The 25,432-nt window shown below is 37.4% G+C and overlaps 1 protein-coding gene across 4 annotated transcripts in view; it reads left to right on the plus strand.

The window, feature by feature from the left end:
- Positions 1–825: 825 nt before the first annotated feature.
- The window catches only part of ALDH5F1 (aldehyde dehydrogenase 5F1), an 80,050-nt gene continuing 55,443 nt past the window's right edge, over positions 826–25,432 (plus strand). For 2 of the 4 annotated variants that reach the window (XM_020670064.2, XM_011630591.3), the window contains exons 1-8: positions 826–1,151; positions 9,823–9,936; positions 12,614–12,713; positions 14,689–14,737; positions 18,124–18,211; positions 18,321–18,431; positions 19,925–19,987; positions 20,102–20,212. In XM_020670064.2, the coding sequence (XP_020525723.1) occupies positions 1,086–1,151; positions 9,823–9,936; positions 12,614–12,713; positions 14,689–14,737; positions 18,124–18,211; positions 18,321–18,431; positions 19,925–19,987; positions 20,102–20,212 (702 nt within the window). In that variant the 5' untranslated portion in view covers positions 826–1,085. Of the gene's footprint in view, positions 1,287–9,822; positions 9,937–12,613; positions 12,714–14,688; positions 14,738–18,123; positions 18,212–18,320; positions 18,432–19,924; positions 19,988–20,101; positions 20,213–25,432 lie in introns of all 4 variants that reach the window. The other 2 variants (XM_088858312.1, XM_088858313.1) reach the window with 1 other exon arrangement.

The raw sequence follows: 25,432 nt of genomic DNA on the forward strand, positions 1-25,432 counted from the left end.
CATATTAAAAAGAATTAGAGAGAGAAAGAAGAGATAAATATAAAAAGAATTAGAGATGAAAGAGACAAACAAAATGAGAAAATGATTTACGGTATTTTAAGTACCGTATAAGATGGGTTAGTTTTTACGGTACTTAAAATGACATATAATGAGTTTTAGTTTTTACGGTACTTAAAGTACCGTAATTGGCTTTACTATCATGGCCCAAGTTTTACGGCACTTAAAATACCATAATATTACTTGAAGTTACTACGATATTTTAAATATCGTATAAAAATATCGTATTTTAAGTACCATATAAGATGTGTTAGTTTTTACGGTACTTAAAATGACATATAATGAGTTTTAGTTTTTACGATATACCGTAATTGGCTTTACCATCATGGCCCGAGTTTTACGGCACTTAAAATACCATAATATTACTTGAAGTTACTACGATATTTTAAATATCGTATAAAATGATATGTATTACGGTAGTAAGAGTACCGTGAAGTTCATTTTGGTCAAAAAAAAAAAAAAAAAAAAAAAAAAAAAAAGTCGAAAATGAAAAAAAAAGGTGTAGACTTTCTAATTATGCTTAAGGTTATTTACAATAATTTCCCGTTGCAACCTTGCATAAACTTTTTCCTTTAAAAATAGTCACTTTACTGATTTGCGATGCATTAAACCACTTTGATGTTTTTTTTTTTTTTGGAGAAATTTATCGAAACGTCAACAGGGGATAAGTTATTTAACAATCTACCCATTTCCTAATATTACAATTCAAAATCACTTTTTTTGTTCTGGGTATTTTGAAATAAAGCCAGACAACACATTCAATTCGAAGGCCGGAGTTTGACAAAATTGCTACGGATAAAATAATTAAATCAAGGTGCGAGCCCCCTCTCTCCATTAGAGACAGATAATTTTGCTGATTTCTCCACGATTGTAGTGTTTGGTGAGTGAGAATCGTCGTTTTCCCTCTTCTGAGAGTCCACTTGCAAGGCCCAACCTCTGTTTCATTTGGCTGGGTGGGTTAAAAGCTCTGTTTCCACGCCTGCAACTCTGCTTTGCTAAGTGGCTATTGATTCTCTCTCTCTCTCTACATGTCCATGATGCTCAGAATGGCTCTCCGGTCCTGCCATCTGTCTCCCTTCATGCGACTGTGCAGGGTATCCCTACCCCTCTCTCTATTTATGTATTTATATCTAATTTGGTTTTTATTTTGTAGAGCGAGTAGTGGTTTTGAGTCCCTTTTGCTTGTTTAGTGACCACCCACATCACCAGTCAAGTGAATTGCAGGCATTGTATGGTGGTTTTAGTTATTTGTTGTTTATCTTTGCTGTGAAATCGTAGTTTTCTTTATTTGTTAACCTTGGGTTGAAGTAATAACTGTGAGCCTGATTTGCCACAGCAATGGCGTTTATGTGGATTTGGATTTTTGATAGCTTACTGTAACACACCTGCATGCGTTTTTTCTAGTATGTCTTCACATCACTATCTGATTACGGCGTTTTCTTAATGCTTTTGTCATTACCATGAGATGGTCATTTAGTCTTTTTTTTTTTCTTTCTTTCTTGATCTTCATTCATTGTTATTATTATTTCTCATTATTTCTCTTAGTATTGTAAGGATTACATGTTATGGTCGAGAGAGGGTGTCATTCTAAGGTCCTTGCGCTTGAGTCAGAGCAGTTTTGATCACTAGATGTGTAATGAAGAGGCTCCGATGATGACGATGTGAAGTGTTGGCCTCACATTTGATTAAATTTTGATCAGGCTTGGAAGGCCTAGAATATGTTTGAATGCCATTCTCATTCTTGCGGTGAGGTGGTATTTTCTTGGCTAGAATGGGTGGTGTATAGAATGCTCATTAGATGAATCCTACCATGTAAGTCTGGATTCTGGAACTATATTACGATTAATGTGCTGAAAATATTACATGATCCAAAGAGAGGAAGAGGCCCAAGCTTGTAGGTGGAGTTTTCTCTTCTGATTGAAGATTTCCATATAGCATTGATACTTCTTTTGTTCCATCATGGTCGATTGTTACGCGATAGTTATTGAATGTTACTTCTAAGCGGTGCAGGTTTGTTTTTTATGTGAGCTCTATTGGAATGGTGAAGCTTAAATTTGCATTGCAGCGAGAAAATTGTGTAGCTATGAAGGAAACTTGAAGCTGTCAATGGAATAGGAAGGGCGTCTATTAGTATAACGGATTTCATGTCGAATCTAGAATTGCTTGCTTTAGTTATCACAACTATTGTATTATGTTTAATTATTCAGGTTCCCAACCTTGGTGTATTTATGTCATTTGTGTACACTATGATTGAACTTAGATTTTTACTGAAATTAACATCTGAATCATGCTGGGTGAAGATTTCTATCGAAGATAGCAAATTCTGAGGCTAAATTTACTTTGTATTCTGTTGTAGTGCCTGAAGACTCGCAATGTGAGTAGCTATACTGGTGTTGCGGGGTAATGAATTTTCAAAATTTTTTTGATCATCTTTTTCTGGTTTGTACTGGCAAACCCACTTTACAAGTGCTACCCATACTCGTTGGGATTGGGAGCGAATTGGGAACGGAATAGGAATTGGGAGTGGGGCGATCGTGATTGGCTAGAAGATCCCTATGGTTTAGAGTGTTGTCTGTATAATGCATGTTTTAGCCATTGACATATCTAACTCGATGCCAACCTCTTGGGGATCTTGATCCTGACCTTAAGGAGTATAATAGTATAGGATAATACACACTTTTTAAAGTAGGTATTTCTTTATTTATAGCAAGAAATTAATGCAAGTGTATTAAAAGTATAGTTGCATTGTTAGCTGGTTTGAAAATCATCATTTTGGTCGTTATCTTGGTCTTTGTGGTGGGGATCAAGATCCCTAAGAGTGAGCATCAAAGATGCTTAATAGTGCAATTGGGATCTTTGGAATTTAAAAATCTATATCCTTTGAAGAAACCTTTCCCAAAACGTGGGAGCGAGATTCTGTGGAGGGATCGCCACCTAGATTGGGAGATCTTGGCTACTAAACTCGGCAATGTCTTCTACTCAAACTCAAAATCGACAGGTGGGGTACCTGCTCAAACCCCTTGCTGACTTAGTGGGAACAAATCAACTCAAGAATCTTCTATTATGTGACTAGTAGGATTTATCATCCTCTATATGGTTTTCATCATCTCTAGGGTTTCTCTTTCTTGTGCTCACACAGCCCATCAAAGAACATGATCCACTTCCACTTGTGCGCCTCTAGTAAACTACTGATTTTCCTCTCTGATGCAGCAGACCTTGAAGATCATCTTTCCTCAATCTCGGACATAGAGACAACACCTTCCTCTATTTCGCATGGTCTGCAGTCCATTGAAAAACTCTCTTTTCCAGCTTGCCTCAAACAGCCCTTAGAGATCATCTTTCTCTACCCTGATTTGTAGCCACATAAGGGATAGCATTCTTCCCTGTTTTGCATGTGGAAAGACATCTAAGTTGGCCTGCAATGCCTCTCTGACAGTGGATGATGTGGAGATCTGATTAACTTGGCCATTGATGCCCCGAGGCAGCTCTCTTGTTCATTACCATGTTTTTCATGACTGTTCTTCCTCCATTCTTTTGCTGAGATTTTCTGTAATAGAGACTACTAGCTTGCCCCTAACAGCCATTAGAGATCATCTTTCTCTACAATGTTTTGCAGCCACATAAGGGAAACCTCCTGTTTTGCATGTGGAATGACATCAGAGATGTCCTGCTGTGTGTTCTCTGACAGGGGATGATGTGGATATCAGATTACCTTGGCTATTGATGCCTGAAGGTGTCTCTCTTGGTCATTACCATATTTTTTATGGTTGTTTTTCTTCATTCTTTTGCTGAGATTTTTCGCAACAATGGCCGATCCTTCTTGCCCATGTGTTTGCCTTGGATCAATCTTTGCGCCAGATGTTTGGGCCCTTGAGATCAACTTTTGCAATGAAATTTCAGCTCATGAAGAATCTTTTCCATCTTTTTCCTTCCATGTTTGATGATCATCATCCTTTGACCTTTCCACCATGTGCTCCTTGGGGCTGTAACTGTATTATAGTCTCATGTGTGCAATTGTAGGCCTATAAGAGCAAGGGCCAAAGCCTCAAGAAACTTCCACATAGCATGTACACATGACAACCGCATTATTGGGAAACAACCCTATAGAAGAACACATGAATAGAAGAATACATGTATATATCTATAGAGAGAGCCCCCTTTTGCGCTGTGGTGATAAGTGTTAGACTTGGTCTTAAAGGGAGAATTGAAATCCACATTTTAGGATCATAGTCCTACTGTTTATTATCAAACTTTGATAAGCCAAACATGAGCCCCTGCTTTGAGATTGGTCATGGGTCTTTGCTGGGTTGGATAAGAAAACAGTCCTGGATTATAGTTTCTTGGGTGAGTGGAGTGCCCTTATTATCACGAATTTTGACCCATTGGTACCAGTCCACTCTTAGTATATTTTATTTTCATATTAGTAATGCTTTTATGATTTTTAAATAATTTTTAGAAATTTAAAATATTTTTTCTGCTGTAATTTTCATCAAAAGGGTAATTCTAAAATTTTTAGAACTTAAAATACCACATGTGGGACCAAGGATCTAACCCCACCTGTGTGTGTGTTTTTTTTAGAGTAGGGACCACGTGCCATCCATAGGGCGACCATGCCCTATTTTTTTAACAAAAAGTGGGATGCCACTTTTTGTGAAAAAAGTGGGCACGTCACTTTTTGGGGGAAAAAGGGGGCATGTCCACTTTGTTAAAATTAGTTCATTTTTTTTTTTAAGAATATGACACTCCACTTTTGTAAGAATAATGGGCGTGCCACTCTTTTAGGAAGTGGGGGGCACTCCCCATTTTCTTGATATTGTTTAAAATTTGAACTATTTAAAGATAAGATAGGAATCTTTTAATTTTAAATAAGATTTTATTTCTTATTGTAGTGGAGTTATTTAAAATTCAGATATTTGATTATGGGAGATCTAGATATTTAAATTTGATTGTATTTCAAATTTAAATAGGAGTTGGACTTGGGTCAAAATCTAAAGGGACAAGGTTTCCGCCCAAAATCATGATGGCTGATTTGTGGGATGAATGGCTCTGATTAAATCTCTCTCACCCAACTGATTTCCTATTTATCCTAAAAAGTCTAGCTGGAAATTGGATAAGACATACTTGGATTGGAATCCTATTCAAAATAGGAAATAGATCTTCCTTCTATTTAAACAAGTTTTCAGACCCCTCTTTCATTACAAAGAATTCTCTCTCTCATGCCCTAAGACCTCTCTCTCTCAATTACCAATTATTTTCTCTCCCTGTTTCCTCCGCACACCAATTTTGTTCTCTCTCTATTTCTCAAACAATTTGGAAGTCACGTGGCTCCCGTCTCTTTAACCCATAGGGAGGCACTCTACCCTCTCTCCTCCATATTGGTGTCATGCCACCTCTCTCACCTTCTTTAGGTGTATCACACCACCCAAAAAATAAAAGAGAGGAGCTTGTATCATATGAAACCCTAGAGCTAAGGTTTGCTGATTTTTGAAGAAGAAGAGAGGCACAACCAACCAAGAAAGAAATAAATCCTCTAACCTTGTCGTAGTTTATTCCATAGGGTTTCTATAAACTTTAGTTTGATTTTTGAGCTCTCTAAAACCCTAGAAAAAGAAGTATTACCTATAAAACTTCCCTATCTCGAATTTCCAGCAACACCTAAAGGAAAAAAAGTGCACCATCAATCAGGGAATCGGGTGTGGGTTGTACCAAGACCTATGAGAGTAACTCCAAGCATCTTCCTGTAATTCTTCTCAGTAGTTTTAATTACTTTTCAATATTATTTCTTATTTTTCTATCAATTTTCAGGAACGTGTTTTGTACTAAGAATTATATTAGAAGTTAGTTTAAAGCTCTTGGATAGTTTTTATTTTCTTTGGTAGTAAAAAGAAAGATCCTAGGTTGTATCTAGGGTATTATTTTAATTTACAGCAACACAGAATGATCTATGTAAGTGGAATTATGGTATTTGGAATAAAATAATTTTTTTTTGAATTTAATACTTTGAGTTCCACATAATTACACCTTTCAATTAGTCTCTAGAATAAGGCATAATTGTATTTCCATAAAACCGTTCTCACATTTAATGAAATGAAAACACATATTTTGTGGACTCTCTTATGAAAATAAAAACCAAGCTCTTTAAAACATTTGGAAGATCTTTGAAAGAGAGGGCATTTAGTGGGATATATATGAACTTACAAGTGGGTAGTCCACCCCATCTAACCTTATAAATCACTCTCTATCTCGCAATCTGTCCCAACAGACTCATGACCCACGTGTCTCTCTACAAGGGGCTCATGATTGGCTTATCAAAACCAACCATGGTATAGACGGACTGAAGCATTGTTTATTGAATTATAAGTGCGCTTCCAAGGACAATTTCATGTCCATCCCGAACACCGTGCCCATCACAAACACTAAATTATCCCAATGTGGTTGTCCTCTCTACTCCTGCACATGCATAACTATCCCTGGGCTCCAATCAAAGTACCTGATTAATGCAACTATCATGTGAGCATTACCATAAGGGTGGTATTCTTGAGGATTTGGCCCTTTCCATCACAAACGTCCAACCCTTATATAGAAGACCTATTCTCGGGGCCTCCTAGCTCTACCAACCAATAAAGGAGTATCGTTTCACCTTGTGCTACCAGTCCTAGCTGTAGTTACATTTATTTTTCTAAGGAGGGGGTCACTTCTGCTCCAGAAGCTTGGTCCCCTGCTCTAACGCCTGGGATCTCGATTCCAGGCGTTTCCTTTTTTTAGGGATTTTGATAGGAATCGGGGAACTAGATCCCTAGTTAATGGGATCCAGATCGTATTCCCAAAATCATGGTTCCGTAGTAATTGGAACCGTGATTCAACAAGCTTGGAATCGAGTATCTTCTACTTTGGGAGCGAGTTTCACTAGCACATTTTTTGGTTCATATACAATGCAGCGTGGATCTCCAATTTTTTATGACCTACAAACTTTCTAATCGTGCTGATTTTCTATATATTTTATAGTTTACAGCTTTACACGCCATGTGAATTGTGACTTGGGACAAGTTTTAAAGAAGGGCAACAAGAGAGGGCAGGGGGAGAGAAGGAAGAAGATGGAAGGATATAAAAAAGATAGTGCTAGCTCATTGGGTACTGTCCACCCCTTGAAGGACTTTTATTGTTTGAGTGTTTGTCACCCAAATTGAGCCACTCATGGGGTGGCCTTATGGGTGACGAAATAATATATATGCTTGTAAATGTGAGGTATCTATTTGCTATATGTCCTTGAGCCCTGAGCAATCTTTGACGGAGGATAGCTATTGAGAATAGTATATAGCAATGTCTTTTTTGTTTTTTTCAAAGGATAGCTTTTCTAACGTAATACTTCTTTTTTTTTGAAAACAATCTATCGATAGTCAAGGTGGAATTGTCCTATTGAACTGATTGGTGCCAAAAATGACGCCATTTGCAGGCCAATGTAGGTCGGTGTGCAATTTTTGTAATGGACTCACATGAGTAATTTTTAAGAATGAAACTTGATTAAATAATTGTTTAATGGAATTTGCTCCAAACTAGAATACCGTGGATAAGTGATATTTTGGAACCTTGGTCCTAAGCATGATGGACCACAATCCTATTTTGTTTAGCATTCGCTCCTGGGAAGTTAGGGAACACACTCCCTGAATGTTTGGGATCTCAATCCCTTTATCTCACGATGTATTGAGCTCGTTCCCCTTCCCTTAATTCACTCCTATTCTTGGTAACTATGGTCCTACCACTAGGCTCTCAAAACCCTCCACGGTTGGTGTGTTTGACCTTGAGCCAAACTGCAGCTCAACTTTCAGGTTTTTCCATTCAATGGAGCGAAGGCCTATACCGCAAACTACGACGAGAGTGGTAGGGGCGGTTCTAAGTCCCATAGTGCCCGCGCCACAGTGTCTGCTCACAAATGACATTCATGTAACACCGCTCTAATTCACATAGAACCACTCATAGTCCAACATTCCCACTTGACTAGGAGTGTCCTTTTTATGTTAGAAAACAACGTAAATGCTCAACATGGGGAAACGGAGTTTAGGCCTTTAAGGTCTACAATACCTAACAGGCAGTTTGTTGTTTCCTTGTACATTTACAAAATAAATTACTTGGTGTTGATGGATTAAGAACTCATCTTGTTTTAAAAGTAGATACATGGTAGAAAGGAGAAAATTTATGTAATCCCTTACTCCTTGATGCTACTTCTTTATGGTTACTAGCAAAAAGAAGTTATCTTATTTTTTAGTTCATTTGGAGGTCTTTTGCTTTTAATATATGACAAAGTAAAAAGTCCATCTTTAAGCCTTTGAAATCTATCCTTGATGTTCTCCACAAGATGTTTCTTTATGTTACTAGTGAAAAGAAGTGTTCTTTGTTTTTGGTTGATGTGATGATCTTTAGCTTTTAAATATATGAAGTAGTGAAAATGTCATCTCTACATCCCTGAAAACTATCCCTGTCATCATGGCACCATTTCATTCTTTGAAATAATCTATTAATCAAGAACTTCACTCGCTCTACATTACTCAGCCTGAGCTGATTCAGCTTGAACTGAAAGACCAACTGAAGTAATCCCTCTCCACACCCTGATGCTCAGCTTTACCTGCCTATTATCTTACTCTACATCATCCTGTCCGCTCTCCTACTAACCCTTTATAATTGTAGCCAAAAGACTGTAGTCCTCCAATGCAAAATATTGAATTTCCAAATGAGGCCTGGTTTGTTGATGGATCCTCCTGTCCAAGTGCACCACGGTTTCTTGTAATGTAATAAATATCATCTATAACTGCTAATTTACATTTTCAGTGGCCAAAGCTGTTCAGTAGTTGAATTCCATGATCAAAGCCCAAAGGGTCGACATTCAAATGTTTCCTGTGTGAATGTATGTGTATCATTGCTGTATGTTTGAACTGCCGAAATTGTCAAAATAGAAGGATAGAATCCAGAGACGGAGCCTTCTAGGGTTGTTACATATATTTGTGGGCATTTTCTACGCACTTGGTGATTGTTTCTATGTTTGATATAATTAATTTTGCCAAATTTATGATTTTGTTGATCTTTGGGACTGTAGGTCATCAATGGAGAAGCCCTTTCATTGAATTTACAAAGCAAAGTAATTCTAGTTTTTATTTCTGTCTTCTAGGCATTCAATGGACTCCCCAACAGAACAAGACTTGCTAACTTCTGTATTTCATTATTTGTTTTCTTATTTAACAATTGACATTTGTGTTGTGTTGGAGAAGGTCCAATAAGTGGACTAGATTATTGATGCCCCAAATGCATCTTGTTTGCAACCCCCATATTTTATTATTAAAAGTTTTTGGAAGCCTAACTTGATTAAGTTTGCTTATCAACAATTTGATTAAGTTTCCTGTTGTTGATTTATTAGGACTTTGCAAACAAACACAGTCAGTTCTGCGTGTCTTTCCTGTCAGCCTTCTTCTTAATTTAGGAGTGCAGTGGTTGTAGAACTTATCAATAGCGAGTTTGTGAAATCTTCATGATGTTTATGTGATTCATATTTCTTCTAGAAATTCATTATATTTTCTTTGATAAGTTGGGGCATATTAATTGATGCACCTTTTTACCAAACTGATTCGAGGAACTTATGGTATCCCAGCGGGACAAAAAATGCAGTTTAGCAGATATAAAGATGCCATGACCTGGTTTTTCCATTACAATAGCATTTGTGAAATTGTTTTTTGAGAATAGTTCCTTCTTCTTCTTATGGAATATTTGTTGTGACAGATGAGCACAGAAGCATCAAAGGTTTCTTCTCGGCTCAGCAGTCTTGGTTTGTTACGAACTCAAGGCCTTATAGGAGGAAAATGGAGTGATGCCCATGACAGAAAGACCTTAAAGGTTTGGATGCTTTGTATCTTTACTTTTTTTCTATTAGAAATTGACTTTTCCATTGCTTGGGAGTTGTTGTTGTTTGCTGTTGAGGTTGTTGTTGTTTATTCATTTATCTAGGGAAGCAGACATGGTCGTGAAGAATAAGACCATATGTGGTTTGGGTGTATCTAGACATGCTCTGGAATTATGAGATGAGGACATGCTATGCTTTTGCGGGAGCATTCTTTGCATCTACTCCCTCACTCAAAACACCTATTTAGGAGGAGTTTTTGGTCTAAAATTTTGGGAACCACAAAGAGTTACTAGATGATTATTTTTAAAAGAAATTTTTTAATTCTGAGTGTTTTGACCCTTAGATCTTGCCTTTCAAAAATTGGATGGTCTCTATTCAGTCTTGAGGCATTAGTTTGTTCTAGTACATAGAGAGTTTATTTTGGAATTTTTTTTTCTGAGATTATTTTGAGTTTTAGAGATTACATCCCAAATATTTGAGATCTAAACAGGTATTCCTACCATGTGTTTTGCTCGAGGGAGTAAATAGATAGTATACTCCTGCGGGTGTAGGAAAACTTTTGGCTTATGAGATATTCTGCCTCCACCCTTTTTCTCACCCCTCTAAATTACATTCTGGTCCATCATCAAGGAGCTGGAGCGGGTACCTAGCATCTAGTTCACTTGGGGTTCTAGGCCTTCCTACCTAAACTCCTTTTCCCTGGCTCCTGGAATGTACTGATTGCTGCCTCTGGTCCTCTGCCTGGACATCTACTGGGACATATGTCAGCTCTCCTGTCTGGTTTTCATAGAGTACTCTAGATTACTCATTGATCCTTAGTTTAAAATCCTGAATGCTGTCTTCGTCCTTGGAAATGCTTGGAGCACACATGCAAGCTTCATTTGTCATCATGCTTATTTCCTAGCTGTCTTATTTTTTCGAGAAAAAATGACTCGTTATATTAAGTATAATTAGAAATACAGACAGCTTGTAATTTGACTGACCAAAATTGAAGGGACATTGTAACTGTAGTTCTGTGAAAAAAAGAAAAAAAAAAAAAAAAACGAAAAACAGCCCAAAACCAGATTCCTAAGGCTCAGGATTAGTAATGACAATTTTGATGGATAGCCCCCTCTTTGGGAAGGGTATTGTGGCTGATTAGCGTTTCGCCAAATATGTTGAAATGGCTAGGGTTCCTAGTTGTGTGAAGCTTTTCCTTGTTCTGATTGTTATTATCAATATTGCTTTTTATTATATGCATGGTGTGTGTCCTTATCTTGAGATCCAACTCTCAAGGACCTTGCTTAATTCACCATTTACAACATGGCCCTTCACTGCTTGGCTTCCAGTTATTAGGCACTATAAGGTGGTTATAGATGCTCATCATTTCGAGAGAAATTTCTTTATTAGCCTCCTTTAGTTGCTTTCTCTTTCCTTCGGACCTTTCTTCTGCCCATTCTCCTGCTTATCCCTGGACTTTGTCTCTTTTATTCTATTTTTCGTGTTGTGTGTCCATCTCTTGTCGTACATGGATTAATGGGCACACTATCGTTGGAGTTTTCCTCTCCTGTCCTAAAGAGGTTGATGGTGGCCATCACCTTTTCTCTCTGTGCACAGCATCTGCTCAGGCCTCAAAGTCCGCTGTAGCCGATATGACTGAAATGCGGCCTGGGTGAGATCTTAATAAGAATGTTTATCGTGGCATTGGAACATTAGGACTGCAAATGAGACATTTTTAAAGTAGAAAATAATTGTGTAGTTACCTTACTTGATCTGGTCAAACCATCGTCTTTCAGTAGTCCATAATCTCCAGGCTCTTTACATGGATCTACATATAACTTCCTTATTGTACCTTTAATTGTGCCACAATTGCATTTCTTGTAATTATTCAAAGATGAAAGACTATTGAGGACAAGTTGTCCAAAGACTGTTTGGCACACCTCACATCTCCTCATTACTTCATATGTATGAAGATTTTTGCTATTCCAGCCTTTTTTGGTCACATATGTCTGCCATTGAGTGTTAGTGTATGTTTTAGTCATTACGTTGTCTTTTAGCGACCTATAGGGAACTTCTTTCAATGTTCTAAATAAATTGGTTTTTGTTTTGATGGCTCTTCATAGATGTAATATTTCTTTTATTTTTGTGTTTTGCTTGTGCACTTTTTTTCATGATTTCATATTGGTTTTATTAGAGAGGTAACTGGAAATTTGTGCTTTAGATCTCTCATTGAGCTGAAAGTCCTGCTCTTTGAAATATTACACGTTCTTTGCATAAGTGCATCCCATTTATATTGCGTGTGGCATATGTTCCTCTCAAGCAGTGAATGACCTCCGTATTTGGATTATTCCCAGTAAAGTTTTTAACAGGCATCTGTTGGAACACCAAGTATTACCCCATTACCTTTTTCATCTATGTAATAAAACTTAAAACGGATCCTACTGGTTTTGTATCTGGCATCATTTTCGTAATAGTGCATGGCTGTATGAGAAATGTTTGCTTTATGTTTATATTTGGTATACACTCTACTCTTGTTCAGAAGTTCCCCTTTGTGCTGAATCTGACTGATCATTGATCTAGTGAGTGTGAAATGAAGTACCTTAGACCTGAACATATGCTTCTTATCTTTTTCCTCCATGTTTGATATTTCAAAATCAAATCGATGATGGCGATGTATCTTACTTATGGCAGGTAGAAAACCCAGCGACTGGGGAACTGATTGCAGACATCCCATTTATGGGAAGGAAGGAGACAACTGATGCTATTTCAGCTGCATATAACGCATTCCATTGTAAAATCTTTATAAACTAGTTTTTGATGATTTCAACTTTTATTCTCAAGTAGTCTGTACTTAATCTTCTGTGCAAGTAACTTCTTTTGAATTGTTAGAGCTGATAAAATTGTTTGCAAACTTTTGTTTCCTAATGTTTAAGTCCTAAAATGTGACAGCTTTTCTATTATGTTCTGATAGAGATGGTTCGATGCTTCTATTGCTCCTTCGCCAAAACATAAGAACCATCTCCACTCCATTAATTGAGAAACCTCATTTATAGCACTCTTACTTACCATTCTTAGTTTATAATATTTCTAATCTACTCTACCACATGTCTCATGGACTCAGTGAATGAAGCAGCCTGTTGGAGATGATACATGTCATAACTGGTTACCTTAAGCTACTGTACGATGCATGCATTGAAGTATGGCCATCAAATTCATGCTAATTCAGCATGCTGCAGTAGATGTGCGTCACGGGGCTTACCTGTGATTGTTATGATCAAGTTGCTCCCAGGCTTCATTTGCATGAGCAGAATTTCATTCGTAGCACAAACTGCATTTTGTCGGAACCCCCAATCTTCCTTTGAAAAGAACAAGAAAAAAACACATATTCAGGATTAATGGATCAAATCAAATAATTCCCATGTGCCATACATTGTGATTCACGAGCATTTTGGTTGTGTATCTATATTTCCTTTGACTATCCTCATTGTTCTATATTTCCTTTGACTATCTATACTGCCGGGAAAGCAATACGATGAACTACATCAGTCTAATTCCAGAGGTGGCCTATTTTGGACATGCTTTGTGGTCAGCTTAGTTATTGGAACTGCATGGGTATACAATATTGTGTTTTAGAACCCTGATCAATGCGACATATGAGGACTTAGATCAGTCGTGTCACATGGTGCCTCTACTGCAATGGGCCTCCCCATGGTTTTGGGGATTTTACCATGGTCTCTCTCTCTCTCTCTCTCTCTCTCTCTCTCTCTGTGTGGTGGGTGAGTTTGGTTCAAACCCTTTACCTTGGTAATCCTAACTATGATTTTTCTCTCCATGGAATTGCGGTGCTAACTATTCTACTTTGGGTCTTGAAAATAATGCTGCACCACTTGTTTCTTGGGTTTTTTACCCATGGACCTTTCATAATTTGCTGGAATGGAGAGCCTTCCTTATTTATTTTCGTTCTCCTTGCAAGTTGACAACTTAGCAGCATGATAACCAGTAACTGCTGTTTGACTTGCTATTAGTGATCATCAGGTGTTCGTGCATGCTGGGTATAATTCCAGCAGAAATATGGAGAAGGCTTCCTATACAGAAAACCAATAGATTTTGCAGGCTACCGTGTACTTCTTCGCAGTTTTCTTAGTATTTCGTTCCAATGCAGTCCATTGAACATAAAATGGAGCAATGGGTTTTCATCATTTTTCAGCCTTGGGTGGAGAGCTAAACAATTTAGTGGGAATTAGTGACTGTCTTGTAGTTGGTGATCAAAGTTTTGGCATGTTATATTCTCATGGTGCCAATAATGTTCTACATTTTTTGCCTTTTGAAAGACGGTCAAAACACAATATTAATTTCCAGAAGACGCCCCATAGGAAGTGCTCTGCTTTTCATGTCACTGAGTCATACAAACTTTTGAAGTCCAGTGTAGAATGTCAACTATGTATGGGTTGTTAGATATCCATCCATTCCTGGATTTCTATGGAAACCCATTGTAGTTAGTGTTATGGCTGTGTTAAACTTGGAACAAATTTTAGTCGTTTAATAGTGCGAGAATAGATTATATTATCTGCAATTTAATAAAATAAAAAGGTTTTCTGTTTTGGAAGTATATTATTGGGATGGATGGAATTTGTAAATCAAAGTTGATGCTATTGACAGGTTTCTGCAAGCATCCCCATGGAATACCTTTTGCATGTGGTGTTGGATAATATCTTTAATTCCATATGTGACCATGTAATGGTTATGACTTCTTTGCGGTTTTGCAGCATGGAGCAAGCTTACTGGGAGTGAGAGAAGCAAAATACTCCGAAAATGGTATGTCATTTTGGATTTTGGATATGAAAGTGCTGTTTTAAGATTTCATGGTCCTATTGATCTTTTAAATTTTTTTCAAATCTTTCCATCTTTGTTCCAAAAGTTAGGATGGTAGAAATCTCTGAAGTTTTTGTTGAATGAAACATTAAAAGATGGGAAGGTACTATAATTGGTGGTCATTATGGTCAAACTCTTTGCATTGTCTCAACTACATTCATTCTTATGACTAAGAGCACTGCCAATTCGGGTGTAATCATTGTCTTATTTGAATTTTTGCTAGCATCATGGTGAACTTTCATGGTCACATATGCTCCCATACCTGCTAATTCAGTCACTTTTCTTTTGTTCAATGAAATGCCAACGTGATATTTTTATCGATTCTTGTTTTTGGAAGGAAAGGGTGGTAAACTGGTGAGAAATATACACAAACAACACAACCAAGACCAAAATCAGCAAAACAGCCTAAATACTGAATGCTCACATTGACTAGATATCTAAATCCAACATATCTGTCCTACCATATTGTCTGTTGGGAGAAGTACCACCAGGTAGCTCTAGGGCCAAATTTTTTACCTTGAACTCCACATTAATACAACTGGTGACCTATGCTAAGAATTTTTATATTTTTATTTTATTTTTTGTTTGTTGTGGTTCTGGGCTGGGCTGAAATGGAACTTGAGGTGCATAGTGCTATGCTCATCTAAGCTCTGAGTCAAGCACATGAAAGATCTAGAAGGAGAGGTACAATTATAACCTCTGACAAAGATCCATGGATTAAGAACCTCTAGTTAAAGTCATTAGGAAAGGCATCATGACACAGCTTTATAAAGTATAGAAATGGAAACAACGGATGCGTTAGTTCTTCATGTAACTTAAGATTGGGCAGTGTTTTGCTGTTGAAGGGGGCATTGTTGTCAAAGCTGATCTAGAGAGCACATGGGCATGGGCTTTCACGACTATTTGTTCGATGGTTTTGGAGGGTAGATAGACAAGGTGGTTTCAAGAATTAGTGTCCATGGGTTCTCGAACTTGGTGAATGGTGCTTCCAAAGGATATTATACTTGCTGTGGAGGATTATGACTAGGGTGATTTGCTTTCTCCTTTCCTATTTATAATTGTCTTAGATTTTTTTGATGAAATACATGTTTGTGTAACTAGCCTAGGTTGAATTGAAGGGCTTCAAGCCTTGTGCATCTATGGTGTTCTGATGATATTTTTCTCTCTGTGGCTTCAGGTCCCCTCAAGTTGTAAATTTATAAATGATAAGATGGCTTGAGTTGGTTTTGGGATAAAGGTTTCGTCTCTTGAAGTGATTTACTTAGCCAGACTTTAAGTCAATTGCAGAGATATTGAGATGTACAAAGGAGTCCTTCCTATTACTAACTTGGGCTTTCTGTCATATGTGGAAGGTGCGAAGAGGATCTAGGGTCTAGTGATTAAAAATTCTGAATGACTATAGCGCATCAGGAAAGCCTGCTGGTATTTTTTTATGCAAGTGTTCCCTATGAAATCCACCTTGTGATGTATGTCAATATGTGTGATGCCATTTTCTGTGTCCCTATGGGCATAGTGGATAATCTGGAAAAAATGATTTGTCATTTCACTCATTCCTTAGGCAAGGTAGTATCGAAGTAACGAATTTTGTCTTTTTAAGTGGGGTCAATATCCAAAGCCAAGGAGTGGCAAGGTCTTGGAATTAGAGGTGCAGCTGTTCAAGAGAAAAGGCCTCTTGAAGAAATGGTTGTCTTAGCTGATTCATGATGGTCCTTGAGCATATCCAAGTAGTAGCAAATATGAGATGTGCTAGGATGCATGAGTTTGATTGTGTAAGGTAGGTCTGCTTGACCGTCGAGTGTGTAGCATGTAATTTGCTCTTAGAATTGGGTTTGGGATGGGGATCAAAGTAGTAAATTCTTTGGTTCATCACTTAGTGTGAGGAAAGTCCTTTTTGTTCTTTATTTGCTTTGCCGTTTTGGGTTGTTTTGATTGTTATCAAATTTTATTGAAGTTGTAAAATATTACGAGGTCATTTAGCCTCAAGGATGTTCCAAGGCAGCATTCTTCCTTGAGCTTTTTGAATAGCAGTCAATCACACCTAGATCTCTAGACGGTTTTATTTCTGTGTTGGTTTTTCTCCGTCCTTCCCGTCTTTGGGGATATTATTATGGCACATTACAGGCGTAGCCATGCAGTGGTTTTATGGCTTGAATGTATGGTAAAATTTATAAAGGGTACTACTCCAATTTGGGCGCACTGACTGACTGTATCAAAGCCACAGCAATTCTGCGGCTGTTAGTCATGACCCACTGGGAACATATCACTTGGTCTAACCCACATCCAACACCCAAATCGTCCTTATGGATGCCACCTGAGCAAAGGGTCATAAAATTGGATCTTGACTTCAGTTCTATGGAGAATCTTGGCTTGGCTGGGGCAGGAGGGATTTTCAAAGACCACAGGGGGCACACTCTCTTAACCTTCTCAGGACCTGCAGCCATAGTTGACCTGACAATGGCAGTCACTATCTCTAATGGTGGGCTTACAACTGTTTGACACAAGATGGCACCTAACTTGGACATCAAGGGTGGTTCTGGAACGTAATCACTTATGCCACAGGGATCTCTCACTGCCCATGGATATTACCGTATTTTGTTGAATAAATTAGGAACCTATGTCTTAGGGAATACAAAAAGTAAGATGGACAATAGGAAATTTTTACAAAAAATCTTAATTCAAGCATACTAAATTCATGATTATCAATGTTTATATTTGATAGCTATAGATATGAGTCCTACGATTTAATGTATGAGTTATCTTTTAAAGTCGTCAGATGTATAACACTATATTATGGTTTTATTTTGAAATTCATATGTCATATGACGTAAAATGAAAGATTTATTTGATATCTAAGGTTTGTTATTATTTCTGCACATCAGATAAACCAATTCTCTTGTGCAGTTCTCCATCCTAGTTGCTAATTAAAATTATCTCAAATTCATGTTGATATATGGAGTTATGACAGTATCCATCAGTACCTTTGGGATTTTAAAGTTGTCAAAGTGGCCATTTCTCTACTGCGTGACAAATCATTTGCCTGATATTCACTCCTGTATTGGTTTAATGTTCTGCAAACTTATGCTGGAAATATATGTCTAGGTTGTAATCAGTATCTTTGCAAGTTCAGATGAACTTCGGATGCACTGCAAGATTATGGATATCAGTTTGTCGTTTTCGGTGGATATTTTTTCTTGCTTCTATTTGTATTATGCATGCGTGTATGCTGAGGATTTTTGTTTTCTGTTGGCAATCTCATGCTGTTTCATAATTGGCATTTGTCTTATGAATATCTTGATGAGAACTTCTGTATGTCCGGACATTTTTCCTAGGTATGATTTACTTATTTCCCACAAGGAAGATTTGGGGCAGCTTATTACACTTGAACAAGGAAAGCCTTTACAGGAGGCTAATGGGGAGGTAATTCTTTCTCGTTTTGAGTTTAGCATATTAACTTGAATAAATTTTCGTATAGGTGTAAATGATCCAAGTGGTGTTGATTAATTGTATGCTTGAACTGCCTCTGCAGGTTGGTTATGGGGCTGCCTTTATTGAGTTTTATGCCGAAGAGGCGAAGAGGATATATGGGGATATTATTCCTCCTACATCAGCCGATCGACGCTTGTTTGTTTTGAAGCAGGTAAAACTTGGAGCTTCTCTGAGGGCAAGTCATCCTATTGTATAACTTTCCTTGGCTGACATGATTATCCTGCATCTTGTGAATGAATGTAATTTTATTTGTCATAAATTGAAGAGTATGTCATTTAGTTATATTTCAGGTTGTCATGAACCTCATTTAAATCTTTGTTATATTATTGGTTTCAATCTTGGGAATTTTGTTTGATTTGGATGCTTCATGATTATTCGTATGTTAATATGCATGAATTATTTCTGTCTTATCCATTTCTCGCTGTCACCTTATGAATGGAATGCAGGAGCTTGCAATATATGACAAACGTTAATATACTAGTTCACACCTCATATAAGACAAAGGCCCTAGCTTAGAATCTTCAGAGCTATGTTCTACTATTCTCAACATGTACTTTCAATGCACAACAATGGCAATGTGGAGTGTGAAGTATTATAATTGAAATCATGGTGTTCTCATTCTTCAGTTACCCAATGAATGTTTACCATTGTTTTTAAAACCAGACTGGAAGGTCTGGAAGAGTGATTGGTTCAGATCAACTTCATATCCAGCCAATTCGATTGGATGATTGATGGTGACAGAGGGCAAAACTCACTGGTGGTTGTGTTGGTTCTTTCAGTTTGAGAAAGATCCAACACCTTTTTGGGCAATATTTTCAAAACCAATGGCTTATCTGTAACCAGAATAGTTTTGAACAAATTTGATAATCCATCTTGCTGAATTGGGCAGCCCTAGTTTTCATTTTATACCAAGTCGAACTTGAAATGCTTGTGTGTGTGTTTGTTAAATTGTTTTTTCATTGTTTCGTATAATTCATGTTCACATTGTTGTACAATTTGATTTTTCTTCTTTTATTTCATTTCTTGAGCTATGGCACAGGCTATTAATATAGAAATAAGATATTATCAAGGGACCAAGTCAATGGAGGTGACTGGCAACTCCTTTTCTTCATTTTTCCTTCAATCTTCTTCATTTTTCCTTCAATCTGTAGTCAATTTCTTTTGAGATTTGTTTCTTAATTGCTTGCTTCATTCACTCTTTGCTGCTTATTTATACGACTCCCTGTAAATATATAAATGATTGCCAATGGGACCATCATCATCATCATAGCCTTTTTCCAATTCATTGGGGTCGGCTACACGAATCCTGGGCCGCCATTCTTCTCTATTTAAAGTCATACCCTTAGTGAGGCCATAAGTCCCCATATCTTTTCGGACTACTTCCAGCCACGTCCTTTTGTGTCTACCCCTTGCCCTTTTTAATCCTTCCACTTGAACTAACTCACACCTCCTAACAAGTGTTGTATTGGGTAGACGACACATGGCCAGCCCACCTAAGTCTTCTCTCTCTCATCTTTTATAAATGCTTACCAATGAGATAATTTCAACTAATAAATATCATGGGCTGCTCATTTGAAAATTCCAGTCTTTCATACTTACATTGGGTATTTGATGTGTCTCCTCTATTGTTATGGCATTTTGCAGCCTGTAGGTGTGGTTGGAGCAATTACCCCCTGGAATTTTCCTTTTGCCATGATCACACGGAAGGTGATGTTTCAGTTTTTACCTTAATGTCAACTGTTATAAGAATATGAAGCATCTGCGATTTTTGATGGTTGCATGTTAATATACTCATCATAGCTGCTTGCCCTTATGTTTCAGGTTGGTCCTGCTCTTGCCTGTGGCTGTACAGTGGTTGTTAAACCATCTGAGCTTACACCCTTAACAGCTTTAGCAGCTGCTGAGCTTGGTCTTCAAGCTGGAATTCCACCAGTGAGTTTTACAATTTAAAATTTTCAACTGCTGGATTCCTGATTCATAAACTTGGTCTGGTAGTTTTGACTGAATGATTCCAATATAGTGATGGTTAATGCGGCTTAATTGCACTTGTGTACATTTGTTGAATGATGGTTTAGGAACATTTGCACTTTGTTTTGTGTGTAAATAGGTGAAAGTGGAAAACTTATATGATTTCTCTGCCGTGTCATTTCTGCTTGAGAATTTATGGTTAATGAACCCCAAAGCATTTCTTTGACTGGTGGAATTTGCAAGACAACAACTACTTCTGGTTAAACTATTTGGTTCTTTAGTTGGAATAGAAGAATTGCTTGTTGCAGATGTTGTACTGCCAAGCTGAATGAGCTGATCTCATTAACTGAAAAGAGGGAGAAATCCCTTGCTCGAGCCCATGACAGAAGTTCGCTCACATGTGAATAATGACCGAAATGTCCCTTATAAGTCAAACAGAACATAAATGGAGTCATTGCCCCCAGTCAAACTTTCATCTATAATAGAGAGAATGGACAGATTTAGTGATTGTTTGTTCGCTCAAATGGTTACTCTTGAAACTTGTAATTTGTTTTCATGAAGTAACATATGGAAGAGATAGTTGCCCTGCTCTAAAATACACATACATATTTAATAAAATATATGTGCCTACAACGACCAGCAATCAAGAGCATCCATAGTTTAGATTTGATTCTGCTTCTATGTCCTGACTTTTTTCACACTTGTAACTTGTTCTGATGAAGTAACATGTGGAACAAAAATCGCAACCAAGTAACTTCTCTTTGATAAAGTGACGTTCTACCTCAATATGTGTTGCCTTGTTGGGGAACAGATAATTGGGCATGTTCTTAATAATACATCTTTAGCTTAATAAAGTGGTGAGGTTGATGAATCTCATCTTTATTCACTACATCTGCCTTTATTTGGAAACCATATCTTATTTTTTATTCTGATAAGAAAAAACCATGTTGCCTAGAAACCCATAGCATTCCTTTGTGGACCTCCTAATGTCTAGATAATGTACCTATTTTGAACTAAAGAAAGTAATCAACTAATGATACAAAAGCAGCCAACATGAGTAGTCCATATCTAATGATGCAATGATGTACTCAGTCAAATTGAACTCGGGGTTCATGTGTTAAAAAGCAATATATGCTATGTACATCTAAGATCCACTAAATGGTCTTTGGAAGCCATGTGGGGGCTGTACGGCATTGTTTCTTGCAAAGGCATACCTTTTGCTATATCCACTCATTTTGGGTGGACTGGACCATTTCTGTATTGGGTTTCCTTGTTTGGGGCTGCATTTTCTGTTCATTTGTTGATGTGAGTATTCCCATGAATTATTAGATGCTACTAGTTCGAATGGCAGCAATCCCTTGAGCCATCGGGATTGACTGATTGTATATGAACCAGTGTATACACCTTGCTTTGCTTTAATTTTATGGTTTTAAGCTTTCTTCTTATCTCGTACATGCTACGATATGCTCAGTGAACGAAGGGACTTTTGGAGGAATATGCATTTGAAGCCTGCTTTAGATAAAATTTGCCGATTTTTAGCTGAATACCAACTAGAAACTTATCTTTTATCCTGAGTCTCTCATCCGAGATTCAATATGTGGATGAGAAATATCCTCTTTAGGTTTAGTTTGAAAAGATTCATGCATCAGTTTCTTTATGACTGAACCTGACTCCATCCTCCAAAGTTTGACGTAGAGTGTATAAGCATGGGGAAGATTAACATAAAATGTAATCTAGTTGGGTATGTTGCATCAACCTTATTTTTTCTAGGAAAGCACCCTGAATTTCCTACAGCTCCAATCCCAAGTATCTAATATATGAATGGACAAGTGTCATCATGGTGACCAAATGTTTATGGTTACTGTTTCATCATGGTGACCTCATGTATAAAGACGTGCCACTATGTTGACAAATGTGTATAAAGATGTGTCATTGTGGTGACCACAAGCGTAGCGAAAGTGATAAACTTTTCCAAATACATGGACAAAGTCAATGAGGCTCCTCTTGCCCTTACATGTGGCACATCTTAAATAAACTACTCTAAAATATAAATGACTTTTGAAGTATCTTATAAAATAAATTTAAGATATGTCGTTTTGTAGTTCCAAGACTCCCATATGGGCTGAAAGAAATTACCAAATTCAATTTTATCTATATGACGCTATACACTTGTATTTGTCTCTGTTTCGATATTCAACAAATCACATATTAAATTTCGCTAACACCTTACCCTGTCTGATATTTAGTGAATTTAACATACAAAGTGATTGTTTTAGAAAAGTCATTTTATTTGAGTTGTGGGATCAAAGCTAGGGTAGACATAGGTGTTCCAACCTCGCTGATCACCAACTTGTAATACAGATCCTTTTTTGATGACATGCAAGGCATTTGAATTGGAAGACAGGGTTGCGCACTAGTAAAATACGCTTCAATGAAGAAGCTAGGAAGGGTGTTTCTCAAGTTGTGCAGTTTTAGGTCCATAATCAAATTCTAGTTATGATTTAATATTCTTCTTTATGTACCAGATAATTATTTAATAACCTGATTGCATATTTAGGGGCTTTTGTATTATTTGATCGTAGTAATGGAATGCCCTCATTTTGTGAATATGTTCTATAAAAATTCCAATGAATTATTTCCAGATTTTAGAAAGGATTTTCATCTGTTTAATTCTTAGATATATGTGGGTTTTTCTCAAGCTGCTAATTATATTGGGTATCAATTATAATATCTTGCTAAAAGAAAACCTCATAAACACATCATAAGATATGTTTATCAAATTAAATTTTGCCAATGAAATTTGCAATAAACTTTCTTCAACAAAACCGTTCTCATGCTCACTGAACTACACATGTGAGGGTGGTTGTTTAGAAACCTGTTTGGATAGGGTAACTACTTTGGTCGGACTGCTGTGCAGCTACGGGAGCCTTGACAAAATGAGCAAGTCACTAGTGTATCTCAACTCGGGATTTAGACTGAATATATATGTGTTGACATATCAACGTCAGTTCTCGGATGTCTTAGGGCCATGTTGTCCTAGCATACTCCTTTTGTACGTGAATGATAAAAAACATAGAGAAGAAGAGAGATAAGTGGCACACACTATTCTAACATGAAAACGTACACCAAGGCTCTGCCTTAATTCTTTTATCATAATATATATATTGTTACATGTTGAGTAAGGATAAATTTGATAGGGATGTGGCAAGAGTTTTCTGCTGGCTCCTGACTTGACACAACGGTCCTCCTTTCGCATCCAAGCTTTGGACTGACAATGGCTGAAGTAGTGAGAAAATATGTAGTGACTTACAGTCTGGCAGATGGTATGGCCCTTGATGGAGCAAAACGATGGAATAGGATTCGTGTAAATGAACTAGTGTTTCAAAAAGCGCTAGGCGGCTGGGGTGTCCAGGCCAACCAGCGCCTAGGCGGGCGCCCAGAACGTGGGCAGCCCGGTAGCAAGAAACAAATTGTGGGGTTTTTCTCTCTCTAAAATAGGTTCTAATGGATTTTAGGTTTCAAATGAACCTAAAATCCACACTTGTACCCCTTTAGTACTTAAAAACAAATGAACAAAAAACGCTCTCAACGAGGGCCATTTCCGTCCCTGGGCGGGACACAGGCTTTAAGCGGCTGCCTAGGTGGGTTCAGGACTCACTTAAGCGGGCGTCCAGGGATATCTGCAAATTTGGCTGCCTAGTCCTAGGCGATGCGCTCAAGCCTTCTAGACTGCCTAGGCGGTCCGCTTTTTAGATCATTGAGCTGAATCATAGTTGTTGGAAGCAGGAACGGGTGTTGGTGCGGGTGTGGGTGCGGGAGCTTAGGGTCGGCACTTGGCCAACGCTCCCGACCCGTGGAGCACTTGAAAGCGCTCAGGGAGCGACCCTGGTCGATCTTGTATATATGAACTACACGTATATGGGAGCGCCTCATATATATATATATATGGGTGTGGTTTGCATAAGGTTGCAACCTTAAACAATCAAATTAAGGCGTACCTTCGAATTTTATCATAAATGTAATTCTGGTGTAAAAAAAAAATCTTAGGATGGCTCAAGGATCTATTTTCATCTCTAATTATAAAATTTTAGACTCCAAAATTGGTTCAAATCAAGTAGATTTATAAACACAAAAAAATCTTGAAAATGGACGGTCCAGATAATGTGTTGTAAGATACACTATTTTGAGACACGAAATCTATTTTTCTTTTTATATTCATACACCTCGATGTCGAGATGATCAATTAGAGGGTCTTTCAATATTAAAGCAACCATTTATGATGGATTTTTAGGTGCAACTTCATTCTACATTTTAAGGTTGCAACCTTATGTAAACTTTTTCCTAATATATATATATATATATATATATGGAAGACTCTTCCCAACGCCTATACACAAAAATGAACAGTGAGTTCGTCTACCCTCATCACCATCCAAATCATCGCACGGTCACAGTTGTCCGGTAGTGTTTTAATTTTCATTTTTTTTCTACAAATCCAAATTACTTGAAATTTGAAGCGTGTGTACATCTTAGTGAGGCACACCTAATAAAAATATGAAAAAAATAATTCGAAAACTATAAATTGACCAAAATATCCCTGTAAACGCTCCAAATTTCAGATCATTCCGATTAGTAAAAAAGGAAAGAAAATTGAAGCACTATTGGACAACTGTGACCGTGCGATGAAGTTTGGATGGTGAGGAGGGTAGGCGAAATCACTGTTCATTTTCGCCTATAGTTGTTTTGTGATATCTTATATATATATATATATATATATATATACACACGCACACACACATATATACACTACTTTTATTTTTAGGGCCTCAACCTTAAAGAAATCACACCCTTTAAAAGTAAAAGTATGAACACAAGGTAGACAAAAGTTTGGTTAGGCCCCTACTGCACTAGGTGGCTTAATTCCTGGGTTGGGTTTTGTTTGGTCCCTACTGTGCTAGGTGGCTTTTTCTTCCTTTTCTTTTCGTTTTGTGTTTTTTGTCACCTCTCTCAGCGACTTGTTGTTTCGTTGGCTCGGTGTATCCCTCTTTTTCATCGATACAATGTCAACAATATAAAAAACAAGATAGACATAAGTGAGGCACGACATCAACAGAGTACATTTTCTATTACCAATAACATGATTTATACGAAATTAAAGAGTGTTTTGCGTTAAAAATATATTAA

The sequence above is a fragment of the Amborella trichopoda genome, chromosome 2, assembly GCF_054954075.1.
Source record: "Amborella trichopoda isolate Santa Cruz 75 chromosome 2, AtrichopodaSantaCruz75HAP2 v2.0, whole genome shotgun sequence".
In the NCBI taxonomy this organism is placed as follows: Eukaryota; Viridiplantae; Streptophyta; class Magnoliopsida; order Amborellales; family Amborellaceae; genus Amborella; species Amborella trichopoda.